The 15,178-nt window shown below is 45.8% G+C and overlaps 1 protein-coding gene and 1 long non-coding RNA gene across 2 annotated transcripts; both read right to left on the bottom strand.

Annotated features, from left to right (window-relative positions):
- Nucleotides 1–397: 397 nt before the first annotated feature.
- On the bottom strand, nt 398–5,830 carry LOC149355394 (uncharacterized). The gene is made up of 2 exons (XM_089583776.1): nt 4,641–5,830; nt 398–3,139 (listed from the first exon to the last, which is right to left on the bottom strand). The coding sequence occupies exon 2, from the start codon at nt 3,137–3,139 to the stop codon at nt 1,358–1,360; it is 1,782 nt and encodes a 593-aa protein (XP_089439902.1). The 5' UTR covers nt 4,641–5,830; the 3' UTR covers nt 398–1,357.
- A 160-nt stretch (nt 5,831–5,990) lies between these two features.
- Nucleotides 5,991–8,997, bottom strand: LOC149355393 (uncharacterized). Its single transcript, XR_016291495.1, has 3 exons — nt 8,172–8,997; nt 7,988–8,104; nt 5,991–6,228 (listed from the first exon to the last, which is right to left on the bottom strand). It is a non-coding gene; the product is annotated as an uncharacterized LOC149355393 (long non-coding RNA).
- Nucleotides 8,998–15,178: the final 6,181 nt, after the last annotated feature.

Here is a 15,178-nt window from a genome sequence, read left to right as displayed (position 1 = left end):
ATGTGAAGGATTTTTTCTCTGCCGCGTTCCATTTCTCGGCAAACAGCAGTAGCGCCGACGGACGCTTAGCTGAGCCAACTGCCACGCAGCGACGTCCTGCCGCTGCTCAGTACACACTAAACAATTTCTCACTCTTAAGGGTGCAAGAAAGGGTGCGCCATAAATTTACACCCTATTTCACACCCTTTGAGCACCCTATTGAGCTGCAGCACCCTACGAGCAGAAGCAAAGGGTGCATTTACCAGAAGGGTGTAAACGAGGGAGCAAGAAGGGTGCTACAACTAATGGGTGCTGAAGTGCTGAAAAGGGTGTACATGGAACTGAGTATATTTATTAATGTACACATAGATATAACCAAATATCTAAACGAATAACAAGGCGAGAAATACAGCCAATATCCTTTGTACAGAATACATATTTATTTGCCTTGCAAAATACTAGTTTGCTTTGTCATTCCTTATTGTTGAAAATGCATAGCGATTATGTGTACATATTACTCATGTAATTTATAGTAGCAGCAAATACAAGCGATAAATGTTTGCACAGTGGACAGTACAACTTCTGCTTCCGATTTCAGAGGTTCCCAAAATCTAACAAAGCTGACATCTGTCATTATTGCACGCAATGTCATTAGTGAAGTTTTGTGAATGACTCACAAAAACAGTTTTCACCTGAAAACTAGTAGGATGCAAGCAATTACAAGTGTGCATAACAAATGAAGTTAGACAATACAGTTCAATGTTGTAGTTTTGCTTAATCAAGTCCTGTTGCATTAAGACTCAAAACAATGAATGGCGAGTGTTTACAACACTCCGGCCCTTGTGTTCCCGCATGTACAACGGCTCTATGTCAAACTCTGAAAATGAAGTCAGAACACTGTACTCTTCAACAGGACTGACAACATATACATGGAAATGCTCATCAAAACAGACAGTCTCGAGCAGTTTAGCCATAACCAATAACACCTTGTTCACATAAAATAGTTTACACACAAGTAAAAATTCTGGGAGACTATCTTCTGGAACACTTCTGACAAGGCAGCATCCTGCACTGCATGTCTTGCCATCAACAATCACAGATTTGACAACCAATGTGTTCGTGGATTCAAGGTTATTCTCAGTTATGAACTCTTTAACACAGCCAGGAAGATGCTCATACAGCATACTCTTCACGCCTATATTACGGGGAATATTGTCATCACCTGCATCAAATAAAAAACTCTGCAAGAACTGATGCCTCATTGCAAGAGTGTGAGAGAGATTCTTCCAGTTCCGTATTTTTCTAGCAATATCTTTAAATTACTGGTGCTTGGCCTCGAACCGCATAGCCCATAGCAGGCTTAATGGTCCAAATTTCTCTATATATGAAGGGTAGTGTATAAGGTAGTGCATTTTACACGGAAGTGATGCTGATGGAAACAATTCCTTAAAGTCAAGACAAAAAAATGAATCTTCCTTTGCAAGTAGGCAATATGTGAAGCAGGAATTTTGTGGCTCATGACGACATCAACAATTTCTCGGAGAAGTAGGTAAAGCTGCCAAACTGCACTGTCTGAAGGAACGCTATCCCCAACAAAAAAGGTTAGGTAGCGAAAGAGGCAAAATACTTGTGTTGCCGACCCCTTGAAAACTGCTTTTCCTTGAAGATATGGCTTAGCAATGGGCTCTGGTTTGTTGCGGATGTCATGTGGATCATAAACCCATTCTGAAATGCTTTTGTTCAAATCAGTGAGTGAAAAGAACCGTTTTTCAATTAATGAAGATATTATATGCCGCAGAGCAAATGGTAGGACCCCTTCATGAAGGTCATGCATTATATCTGGTGGAAGGTGTTGTGTCGGATCAAAGCCAGGGCACGAAAGAGCACATGGCGCCTTGACCCCATACAATGGCAGAGTCGGCAGCCCTGCGCTCAGCATACTCAAGTGGTGCTTGTGCCCTTGAGGTGAGCGAAGCACAAAATCACCTTCCAAATGTTTATAGTCAGTTTCGGTCCGCAGAGCCATGCAGTACCCACAAATTCTTCCTTGGCTGAATGTACATTTGAAGCCTCCAATTCTATGGCTAGATAAATTGTCACCAGTGAAAATGAAGACAGATCCCTTTACAAGGTTTCCATTCACAGTTATGCCGTGATTTGCTAGTGTCCTGATATCTGTGATGAATGGCTCAAGAATTTTAGAAAATCCATAAGTGGCTATGTGTTTATCTTTGACAAGTAGTATGAGGTGAATACCTGACAGTGCTGACCGCAACTTTGCATGAAAATTTAGCACTGAGAAGTAGACAGCTGTCATTTTATGCTTTCCCCTCTTGCTGCCCAGTGGGTTGCAGACTTCGAACTCATCGCTGTACAATTGCAAGCAAAGTTTACTTGTATTGCCTGCAAAATACTCATGGTTTTGAAAAGCACTTCCATCAAATACTGAATGCATAAAACCATCTGTACAGGAGTCAATGCTGAACTCATTTGGAAGTTCTGAACGTTCAAGAATGCACTTGAGCACTTCACAGAGAGGAACATATTCCATGGTGTCACTTCCATGCAACACTACCGTACGGGATTCAACAAGTGGAAAATGCGCCTTCCAATAGGTTGTTCGGCCAGATTTTGTACGCAGCTGGTCAAGTTGCTGCTCGCAAATTTCTTTTACGCTGATGGCTGGCCCGTCTTGAGGTTGTGTGTGCTGGTGGTCTGCAATCGTTTCCACGAAATCAATAATATCGTTGGCTAACTCATGCACAGTGGATTCAGGTAGCCGCCTTCCTTCCTTCCACTTGAAAAGTAGCTTTGCCAGTTGATAACCAAAGTCACTTGAACTGGAGTCATGCTGTTCAGCCTCCTCGTCTAAGGGTTCTTCATGATCTGGAGGCACGTCAGGTGCTGCATTTGTACCACTTCGTGCCATCGCCGCCTGCACAATGCCACGGGAGCATATTCCTCCCAAGCAAGAAGCATGTTTTCGGTATACATGCTTCTTGTAGGAAAAGAAGTGGCGAAACGTTTGCATGCAGCCACTCAAGCCACACACCCAATTTGTCTCATGGCCATGGGCAGTGCACAGGTGCCTAAAGAGTGTCTTTAAGGAGAATTGGTGACAGGCACATCGTGGACTACGAAAGAAGCGGATTCCTGGCATCTGAAAAGACAAATGATTGGTTTAAAAAAAATTTTTCATGGCTTTTACTGCCCATCAAAAAGAGTTGTCAATGTAAACACCGGTCCGTTTTGTGGAATGGATTAGAAATCTCCATGGAAGCAAATCATTTTCATGGATGAATTTATGGTGTTGCAATACAAAAAGAATTCTGTTATCAGCTGAAATTGTTTTTGGAACCATGAGCAAGCCGCTGTGTGCGAGTGCTAATCACATCTTCATTTTTGTAAATGCCTCATAGAGCAAAAAAGACAAGCAAACATTTCCCGCGACATTCGCTGAATAAGGAGGCCAGCTCCTACCAACAGCACGTGATTATCTTTTCTTCTACCTTCCAAGCAATTATTTTTGAGGTGCAAAATTATTACACCACATATTTCCATTCACCAAAACAAAAATTAAGAAAAACATCTGGCTATGTTTTCCTTAGTTGCAATAATAGCCAACTTCCTTTATATGCATGTAGTAATAGTCTGCTGACAAAATTCACAGCTGTCATACAAATAACCAAATTGAGCACAACATGACTGAGGTAACACTCAACCTCACATGAGCATTGTATGCTAGCACATGAACACAAAAATAAAATTAACAGAACATGCATAATTTACATTTATTTGCTTTTTTCCATGCTGCAATATAGCAAAATGCTTTACTTACTACCCTATTTACTTGCATACAGGCAGACCTGACTTTTTCTTTTTTTCTTAACTCACACTGTTGAAACTCTCTTGTTCAGCCAAACTGGCTACAAACATGGAAACGGAAAGGTGGGACCCTCAGTGAAGCTCCTCCATGAATTTTCAGGCTGCTATCAATCAGGTTGGTTGGTTGTTTTTTGAGGAAAGGTAGCAGTATCTATCTTGCATATCTCGGTGGACACCTGAACGCACTGTAAGGGAAGGGAGGAAGGAGGGACTGAAAAAGGAAAGGTGTCGTAATGGAGGTCTAAATAATTTCGACCACCTGGGGATCTTTAACGTGCACTGACATCGCACAGCACACGGGCGCCTTTTGCGTTTCGCCTCCATCGAGACGCTGCCCCCGCGGTCGGGTTCGAACCCGCGTACTCCAGCTCAGTAGCCAAGCGCCCTAACCACTGAGCCACCGCGGCATGCAGGTTGAAAGTCCCCGGTTCGGGCGACTGCCGCTTATCCCACAAAGCAGGCGGCACTTCCCTACTCTCGGCCTAACGGCAGCGGGCAAGAAGGCGCTCGCTGAAGCGCGCTTTCGGGGCGTCGTTCGCGTCGTCGCGGGAAACGCGGAGTCGGGAGGGGGAAGGGGAGATGGGGGGGGGGGTGGAACCACAGGCCATGGAAAGCAATAAACACCCACCTATAGCATGCCTCGCACGGTTGTGCTATTTATGACGATGATGAATGTGACCAAACTGACCAATATGCAAGTAAACACGGTAACTCTGCGGTCGTACGAAATGGCTTCAACGCAAATAGGAGCAAAAGTTGACTTTCACGATGCTTACCTTAGTTGTATCCCTTCTAAGGCGGTACTGCTCGGATCGTCTTAGCTTTGCAAGTCCGCCTGCGCAGTTTGAGCCTTAATACACCGACGACACTGCCCAAGAGCAACGCACCAACCCATGATCGGCCTTTCGAGAACAAAAAGAACGCAAGCATGTAGGAAGGAAAACCCGGGAGAGGCCCTCGCCCTGGCCACGCTCGCTTTCGCAAGGCCTATTGGGAGTCTTAGTCCTCTCAGTAAAGACTCAAACTAGTTCCATAGTTCTCTATCAATTTTAAAACTTTTAAGTTGTTGCGACACCTATGGACGGATTTGTAAAACACTTAACGCAATTTGCCGCAAAAACTGCGCAGTTGTGTTTTCTTGTTTCAGCTATAGATGGCATAAACATCGGTCTAGTCGTAATATTTTCAAGTTTATTTAATTTGCTAATATTCTTTGCATGCTGTGTGTGAGAAGTTTCGCGACTACCTCTTGTTTTGCTACGGTCACATGGTGTTTTCTTCTTGGTGCCGTCGCCGCTGCAACAGGTTGCTGCATCTGTGAGAGCCTGCTGTTTGGAAGTGCGTGCAACCGCGTGTGTACGATTCTGCCCCGCGATGCCGCGTTGCCTAGTTAACGTACCTCACCTTGGTGCGGCAAGAACGTACACGCTTCAGGGCGACACCCTCAGCGCACTTAAAGACGCAGTGTGCGCGTACCCGGTTCTTGGCGGCAAATTGGACCTGGCGTCATGCTCGTTCCAGGCAAGTGCACGTGTGTTCCTTTGCTTGTTTTCAGCTGCACTCTATATGGTGGCGGTGTATGGAGTTTAACGTCCCAGAGCGACCGAGTTTTTGAGGGACTCCATAGTGGAGGTCCGCGGACTGTTTCGACCACCTGCACTGCAAACCGAAAAACACCCGGATAGGAGTAAATGGCTCATCGCGTAGCGCACTCCCGAAAAGGGGTTTTTATACTCCTCAGAATAGGAGTATATCGTCTACTCCTCTGCTTGAAGGGATACTTTCGGAGTGCTAGAAGGAGTAAAGTGTTACCGCTCTGCAGACGGGAGTTTATTTAGGAGTAAAGTTGTGATCACAAAGGAGTTAGCATGGCAATTAATAGAAGTATTATATACTCCTTTGAAGCTACTTTTATAGTACATTTCAGGAGTACGTGCCTGTTCCTTTTAAGTAGTTTTGACAGGAAATTTTTGGAGAAATTTTTCTAACTATAGGGTTACATTTATGATTCCCAGATGAGTATATTACTTCACTTGATGCGGAAGCCGATTTGAAATAAAGTATTCGTATGGAAGGCTCATTTTAGAGCTTGATATTCCAGGATAAATGCTTCGATGAACTTACAGTGATTTATTTCAAACAATATTTTATTGGGTACAAAACATTTGAGACATGTGTTCGGCAGCTTGCTTTCGACGGTTACAGAGAACCAACGTCTTGGCCCCTGTAGAAAAGAAGAGTGCCTTAACCCACGCTGTCTTTGGGTACATAATTTAAATACCCAAAGAAATGAAAATAGAGATGCCACACTTGAAAGCAAGGAGGGAACCTTGAAATGCTTCGCTGTCAACATACAGGCTCCTTCTGAAAGAAAGATCAGAAAAACAAATGCATCAGTGGAATTGCACCTCTAAGCTTGAAGTATGACGTGCTTCAAGTGTAGAAGTCAACCGTTCAGAGTGCACTTTTCAATAAAGTAGGTATTATTGAAGTTTAAACGTTTTTCATGACAAAAGATTAGCTAGCAGAACATAGTAGGTAATCAACTAGCTAATACATACCTGTACCCTGTCGGATGAGCGGCTAAACGCGGTTTTCAGGGAATCACAAATTCCAGAGAGCCGCTTTCGTAAACGTTAAGGCAATACGGCGAATGGGAAGCAGCATCGATAGGGAACATTTTTTCCGCAAAGCATAAAACTGAAAAAAAAATAAAATGGTCTTACTGAGCCACTTGCGCATTCGCGCTGCCTTTGGCTGCGTTCCTGCACCGAAAGAGGCCTCGAGATATAATTTTTTTTTACTTGTCAGAGGTTCCTCATGCTTTTCAGGCACCATATCAGAACCAATTACTGAAATCAAAACATGCAAACAAAAGACAGCGCTTTGCATACACGCAGCGGAAGCTTACATGCAATTTCCTTGATGGGAGAGCCCGCAGCTACGCATTTTCAGGACGTCCTCATTCTGTGTATAGGCCAAAGGCAGGGCAAGGGTGACTGACATAGCAGGCATTGTTAGGAATAGAAAGCTACCACCAGACCCACCCTCCCGCCGCCACCTGTCTTCTGTTAAGCTTTGCCCTCACATTCGTGGCCAGGGTTCAAAAGAAAACATTCTAGACAGGTCTATCTGGTTGGGTAAAGAATATACTTTCGGGAAAGAACGCCAACCAGAAAAAAAAAACATGTTTGGGAATCTTCTTGGTTCTTTCAGCAGGTGTGACTGCGAGTGAGTCGCAGCTTGCCTTTTTTAAGCCTTCGGTTAGTCATCCGCCGGGTCACTGATCGTAGACAGTTGATGCAAGGATAGTTCCCTCGAAGTCAGTCTTGTCAACCCGCGCTTCCTTCCTTGTTCATTTGTTTGGCATCCGCTTTGTGCTGCTTCAGTTTTTCTGGGAAATGCTTGCTTTCGCCAATGTACTACGTCCAGCACGAGCAGGGGATCTCGTACACAGGCGTAAGCTTTATTCTTTTTCTTTCGCTGCCTTCCTGGGATCAGCAGTCTGAACCGGAACGCTTGCCTCCACGAGTTTCACATAATGGAATGTGTTCGGAAACTGCACGCGAAGTGGAAACTTCTTTTAACATTTTTCAAATGCGAAGAGCTTACAAGATACCACATTTTGGAACTAGACGCCTAACCATCCAGAAAAGGCAGCGTTCAGTATGGTTGAAACCTCATGTCCACTGCCGAAAATCGCTGCAACGTTAAGATGCCACCAACTCGGAAAATGTAACAGTTTAGCTAATCTCCGTGAGCGCTAAGGCGTCGCCATGTCCTGTGCTATGACTGAAAAGAATAAAATCGCTTGCATTGTTTGCATAACAAGGCCCTCTTAAAACACAGGAAAGGAAGCAACACATTAGGGCAGGCAATGTTTTGTTCTCAGCACTGTTCGTAATAACGTGACAAAAATTCACAGACGCCAAGGCTGTGCATTTTCACCTGTCATTGCCTGTACAGCTTTTCCACATTCATGGGGCGTGAACGCATGAAGAAAATTTGGTCCCTAGAAGAACTGACCGTACTTCCAGCTGTACATGTTAGCGTAACAGCCACGACTGCAGTGCCACACTCTTTTTTTCAGCCGCATGCAACAACAAATTTCTCAGATACTTACTTCATGCCTGCTGTGTGAGTTGGCTCCACCGGACCACAATGAAGCCTTTGCTGTTTTGCTGTTCTCGTTAAGCCTTTCATCTCGGCGCACCCGTGGTTCACAGCAAGTCTACGCACACTGAAAAGGGAGCGGCGTTAAGTGCATGCGCGTCTATGGCATCAAAGGAGAGTTTAATACTGCTTACCAGAACACACGACGATGATAATCCGGTCTTTAGTATTCTTGCAATACAGCGAAAGAACGAGGGGCCGACGATGTCGAGAAAACTGGTGCGTCACACACACATCGCCATGTCGGCGCGGCGAAACGGCAGCAGCCAACACTTGTATGCTGCGTAGACAATGAATGACTAGCCGCTGCTTCTGCACATATTGCTGGCTTGAGTGAGACGTTCATTGCAGCACGTTGCTGCTAAGGTCGATGATGTCCAGTCTTACGTCACGACAAGAGCGCGCAAAGGAGCGGGTGGCAAACTGGCGGCTTCGGGGAGGTCGACGCGTCACACACCGCCATGTTGGCTCGGCTGAGCTCGGCTGGCTAAGCCTCTCGCAGACTGCCGTCGCAGGCGATGCAACACCAAGCGTTCTCCGAATACACTGGGGGCTTCACAGGCACTGTCTGTGGCGCACCTTGGTGCGCGAGGTTGCGGCGATCCGGTGTCTTGTAACATGACAAACGTGCGTGAAGCAGCAAAAGCAGAGGCGAGCAGGCAGCGACGACAGAGCCGGCGTCGTCACCTGCAAGTGCAGCGAACCGGCAGCTGCCACTAGGCGGCGGGCAGACACTAAGGAGTGCATAAAGGGCCTGAAGGAGTATTGAAGCCGACATACTCCTTCTTGGAAAAGTAGTAAAATCATGTAAATGCTTTATTTTACTCCTCGATTTCGCGACGGCAGTAAAAAAGGAGGATTTCCTCTTTTTTACTACTTAAAGTCGATTGCGCAATTTTCAATAAGGAGTTTAAAAGCGGACACTAGCCATTTATATTCCTATTTGGGCTTATTTGTGTTTACAGTGTGTGGCTCATTTAACGCGCACTGACATCGCACAATACACGAGCCACTAGCATATCGCCTCCATCGAAATGCGACCGCCGCGGCAGAGATCGAGCTCGCGTCTTGTGGGTCAACAGCCGACTCAACAGCCATCGCGGTGGCAGCCGATAAGAGGCTTTTCGCCAGATGTTCGAATCCGGATGGTGTTTACATCGCTAAGAGAGGCATGACATGGCATGTGAGGACGAGAGCAATTTTGCAGTGGAATATATGTTTCGCGCCTGGTTCGCGTCGTGTTCCGCTTGGCAACTGCTGGCCGAGCTGTAGCTTTTACATTTGTTTGTGTAAGAGCACATGGCGCATTTTGTACTCTTCCTTCGTGTTCTTTTGCGCAACTTATGTGTAAGGATTACATGCAGCAGTTATTATTTTTACTATGGCCTTACGAGAAGTGGCACTGCTGAGCTGTGCTATTATTTCTGGCGATGGTTGATGTTACTGTAAGTAACAGTAACAGTCGCGTTTCGGGCTTTGCGGCCGAAACCTATGTGCATGAACCTCAGGGCGACGGCGGCCAGCTACGAGGCGTTGCCGTCGAAGCGTTTTGTCCATGTCTTTCTTCTCGTAGCTTGTTTTCCCAGTCTTCCAAAATTGTCCTTTTCGCCCGGAGATGGTACTTATATGTAGTTTGACTAATCAGGCAGTCACTCTCGGACTGTACACGTTAGCCCTTTGCCATATTGCTGCTCCTCCTTGTTCTGGCTTTGTCTTAGCAGTCGCGCCGTGCAGCCTAGCTGTCATCGCCGCTGCCTTGCACAGTCCGCAATAGGCATAATATTCCATTTGCCGCGGCTGTGAAGCATAGCCGAGAAAAAAAAAGAAAATAGATCTATGCTTGTCAGTAACAAGAGGCTAAAACACTTCTTGGGGGGCTACATGCTAGTACACACAAGAGTGAAATGCATTTCATGCCAGTACAAGCACTTCATCCACTGTGCTGATTTTTTTAGGGGTCGGTGGAGGATCGCTCACCATGCAAATGCATATTAGTGATTTTGCTCATATCAGAATAAATTTAGGGCACATTACTGGTATGTTTTCTAATCTGAATGCATAGCTCAGCGGTTGCACATTTACTTTGTTTTGCTGCACTAGGCAACGGAGGCAGTGACGGCAGTCCTCGCCGCACCAACTTGTCTTGCATGGAGTTTCCTGAGACTCGTGCACAGTATAAAAGCCAGTTGTTATTTGCCATTTCCAGATTTTGGACAAGACGTTTGATGAATACGTCAACCTTTCTGCTGAGGACAGTATCCCAGATTTGTCCAAAATTCAGCTACGTGCACATGTCAGTGAGCAGCAGTGTGCACCGACATCTTCAGAGGTAAATTGATTTAGTAGCTGTGTAGTCAATGAAATCACAACTCAGTTTCGAATTGATGAATGAGCTATTGGATTTTTCTTGCAGCCCACTGTGTCTGACAGGACTCTGGCCAGTGGCGAAGATGAGCACGGAAACAGGACTCTGGCCAGTGGCGGAGATGACCACGAAAATGGCCTTGATGTGTCCTTCAATCTGTAAGTGCATTGAATTGAGTGGTACAGTACAATCTCAATAATGAGCCTCACAGGATCGCAAAATATTTGTTTTGCCTTTTAACCATGTTGTAAAGAAAAATTTATTAAAGGGACCCTGAAATGGTTTCTTCGATCATATTTTATTGCAACAACTCTGTAGAGGTGGTCTCTGCGAGTATTCTAGTCTGATTCAGAAAGCTGCGCGTGGAACCAATAATTTACAAACAATTTTTCAAACTTGCCGCTCACAGCCGATTAGGGCGACACCTCACCGCGCGTTTTTACCCGCCCCTACCACTTGACGTAAACTGGGCAGCCTTCGCCATGGACTGGGCGACCCTTCTCATTGGCTCTGCCAATTGACGTCACGCGCAATTTTTGCAACATTTCACTTGAAACTGAGCACTGATGCTCCTTGAAATATTATTTTACTGATTGCTTATTATTTTTTTAAAACAGACGTATACAGACGTAAGAATCCAGCGCATTTCTTGAAAGTAATGTGGTACTTCCGGTAAAGAAGGAAATCCGTCTGCTCACAAAAGCATGTGTTGTCGTCAAATCTCGGCGCCCGCCTTTGCGAGTTTCCTAGCTGCGCCGACGAATCGCTGCTATAGTGTACTAGAATTATATATATCGCTGCTGTCGTCGCCCTGTGGGTCTCGGTATGGCGTGCACTGAAAGGCTCGAAGCCCATCTCAGCGCTGGCTGCACGCAGCCGCGCTTCGAGCTCCGGATCCATGCTGTTCGAGCAGCAATCAGGAGACAGATGTGCGAAAACTTGGACGGCGCGGCAGCGATAGTCATCAGAAAGACTGCCAGCTATACTCGAGCAGCGACAAAGCATGCCTGCTTATGTTGGGAGCTTTCGGCAACGGCACCGCTCGCGGGCTCTCCGAGCGACGAGCTCTGCTGCTGCCTGGCTGTCGTGGTCGTCGCTAGGCCTATAGCTCGTTTCGCGTCCAAGAGGCAGCGGCCGGCGCTTCGGAAGTCGCCTGAGCTATAATAAAAGGCTTACTGTACACATCGCTTTACAGTCAACAGCATCATCTTACAATAAAGTAATAGTATGGTCACTTTCCGCGACGCCTTCAGCCGCGAAGCGAGCGGGCGCCAGGCGAGCCGGACACCAACGTCAGGCCAGCGGCAGCTGCAAGGCGGTTGTGGCCAGAAATTTGCTCGTATCACAGTTGTTACCTTTACCAGCAGCTCAGTATTGGTCAGCGATCCTCAAAAATGACACATTTTTCACATTTCTTTGCCTAGGGTTTATTATTTACGTCAAGAACACTCTTTAGCTCATTTTTTATGACGCCGGCAGACCTGATCCAGGCCGGTCGGCCGGCCGGCATGCTCGGTGTACTTGACATTCGCACAAGGAAATACAAAACAGCCATTCTACCAGAGATGATGCTTTCTAGATTCGAGCAATGACAACATGTCTGTTAAAAAGTGGATCTTTCGGCAACGACACCGACTGCGGCAACGCCGGGCGACGAACTGCGCGCTGGTCCCAGGCTGCCCTAGTCGTCGCTAGGCCTAATGGTTTCGCATCGCTGACGGCGCTTTGGAAGTCGCTTGCGCTATATCAAAAGGCCTACTCTTCACATCGCTTTACTGCGAACTCGTCCCATAATAGAATATATATTCGATTTCCACGACGCCTTCAGCAACGGAGCTAGCAGGCGGCAGGCGAAGCGCCGCAGCAGCGCCAAAGCGGCTATGGGATGAAATTTGCTAGTATCGCATTCATCACTTGTACGATCAGCTCGGTATTGGCCAACGACCGTCAGAAGTGATGGATTTTTGACATGCATCTATCCCAGGGCTTGCTATAAACGTGAACAAACAATACTAGCGCGTTTTTCACTCGCCGGCAGCCGGCATCAAGGCTGGCAGGCCGGCCCCGAGCGCCCTGAGGAGCGCGCTGTACGTCATCACGACGCTGCCGCTCTCCGTGCTCGCTTTGGCTCCCGCTTCCCGTCGTTGCGTCTGCCGCGCGCGGCTCGTCGTTGACATCTAGCAAGTTACACGCAGGCGACGAGCTGCGATCGGACGTTGCGACGCCGTTCGCAACAGCGCACCGCAGTGAATCGCACTCACTTTCGCACATGTGTCTGCGACCACCAGAAGTAAACAAGCTGAGCGCCATTGCTTGACGTATGCATGGGCGGAGCATCGGCCCGTCTTTTCTTTTTTTTTTAGGAGCGAGCCCCGCGTGTATGAGTTGAGGGTGGTATGTGGGGGAGAGGAGAAACATCATTTTTAATCGGTGATATCTTCGGTGTTGATGGACTTCGCTTAACAATTTTTGCGGTGCGGCGACAAGTGATGGAATACCGATCTCTCGTGGGCTTTTGCTAACCTTGGCAAAGAGCTTTTCAGGGTCCCTTTAAGTGTATAAAGGCAGAGAAGTCGGCCTGATGGACATATCTATATATTAACCTGCTCTGTGCTGGAGAGGGGAGGAGGAAAAGAGAGTTCAGAAACAAATGAACAATACACTGTAGCATGGGAAGTGAAACTACACCTATCCGCTATGGCTAACGCCATTGTCTGCTGCCCATTTTATCGGTGCTTGCAGTGTGCACTCTTCAACTAGCAGTCATGGCGGTGCTGATGTCAGGATAATGCTTATTGCTCACTGGCGCATTCACCGCTCCCATGTTTATATTGCCACAGTTTCAAGTAAGACTTCTCTACACCTCAGATTTTAAAATTCATACACACTACACTTGTGGTATGAACTTTTACGATTTCGAATCATATCGAAATTTGTTACAGATGTGATTGTATTACCAAGATTCTGGTTGGATGTAATTCTGCTTTCCTCATCATAACACTGGCTTTGAACATTAAGATTTTTAGAGTCCAAGCGTCATAAATATTCTGAAGCACAACACGCTTAACATAGGCATCCAGTATGGCCTTTTGTTGCATTTAGAATAGTGGCTAACCTTAGAATCCTATCCAACAAATCCATGAGAATGTTCATTACTGATCTTATGCATTTCAATGCCTCCTAATGTATATACTAAACTAGTTCTGGAACCTTGACAGTGAATTTAGTGCTGGGATTCGCTGGCACAGACATTATGTTACTCAATCTTACACAGAAGGCGCACAATTAGGGTGCAGTAGTAGAGCCAATGTGAATATTTTTTCTCTGCAAGCCCGTTGGTGATGGAAGGCACAGATACTTTGTTCCTGTAGCAATCTGTTGAGAACTGAGCTCTAAACTGCAGCTTTCTTGTAGGCCTTCTCACTCGGATGACGATGGCCACAACTTCAAGTTGCCATCTCTTGGAGGCCTCCATGAGAGCATCACCAATGGCAGCCCACTTTCTTCGGCAGCTTTCAAAAAAATTGTCAGTTTGCTGTTCTCAGAAATGAAGAAAAGCACGCTGTAAGTAAATTACCCTCTAGTTTTGGCAACTGTGAGGTTTCCAATCACTGCTGAGTTAAGATCAATGGGAACGAAATGATATATTTTGCAAAATTCTTGCTATCATAAGTAATGTGCACAAGTGTAGCCACCAGGTTTCTAAATTCCTTTCTGTTCTTTGGGAGAATGAGTAAAACCTCGATAACTACAGGTTCGGTAGTTTAAAAACTGGGGTAATTCATAAAAAATTTTCATGATCTTGTAATTAGTAGCCAAATTTTTCGGGCTAATTTGTGCTAGATTACGCACTGTCTCGGCAAATTCAGAGATGTGGACTATGAAAACACGCTTATGCAAATATTTTATGTGGTCGGTGCATTAGAGGTAAAGCCATAAACTATCTTTGTGGGCTACAGTAACGTTAATTTTGTCAATATTTTTCAGGTTCCCAGCTCGTAATTTTTACACAGCAGTCACTTCACAGTTGCTTCAGAAATATCCACAACTGAGAGACGTCGTTGGGAGTGGAGCTGTAAGTATATTGTGATTTTACTGGTGGCAGCCTCTTGTGAGCATTCTAGATAGTGTGATTCTGGGAATATTCCTTATGATAGCTTAAAATATACAGTAGCAGCATTATTATTTAGTTGGCATTTTTCAGTGGACTGAAATTGCAACATGTTTGCGGCTTGTCGTATTCATATTCCATCACAGTGAAGAGCCCCTCCCATTCTGCAGTGTTGGCAGCCAAACTGCATTGAAGCACATTTGACCTGCCTTCCTTTTTTCTCTTGTCATTATCATGTGTGCTGTTCTTGTAACTACAGCTGCACTTGCTTCTGATGAATGACAGTTTCGGCTAGCTGGTTCACTAAACAAAGGTAAAGCAGCACAAAAGCACAGACAACAGAAGCGAGATAAACATGCAGTGACTACTAATAACCGAAGTTGGTTTTATTTGCATGCACAATAAATACCGATCAGAAAGAGCTAAGATTATAGACACCACAAGGTCTGAGGGTGGGAGACAATTTCTGAGACGAAGGAGCTTAAGAGTTCAGATAAAGCTGTTCCTTCTTCAAGAGTGATCGAAGGCGTGCTGACGGAGGTCTCTCCTCTTGTGTGGATGATGAAAGTTCCATAGATTTTTTGGTTGTTTTCTCTTGATATCTTCTTAAGATGCATGCATGTCTGATGAAGCGTCAGTCTGCAGTTTTTATAGCGTTTGCAGTG

Source organism: Amblyomma mixtum, chromosome 3, assembly GCF_055824585.1.
Source record: "Amblyomma mixtum isolate Tamu chromosome 3, ASM5582458v1, whole genome shotgun sequence".
In the NCBI taxonomy this organism is placed as follows: Eukaryota; Metazoa; Arthropoda; class Arachnida; order Ixodida; family Ixodidae; genus Amblyomma; species Amblyomma mixtum.
The sequence above is the reverse complement of the archived record's forward strand: the minus strand, read 5'-3'. Positions and strand labels throughout refer to the sequence as shown.

Excerpts from the sequence above, each read along its gene's own strand:
- LOC149355394 (XM_089583776.1), bottom strand. The coding sequence starts at position 3,139 with ATGCCAGGAATCCGCTTCTTTCGTAGTCCACGATGTGCCTGTCACCAA.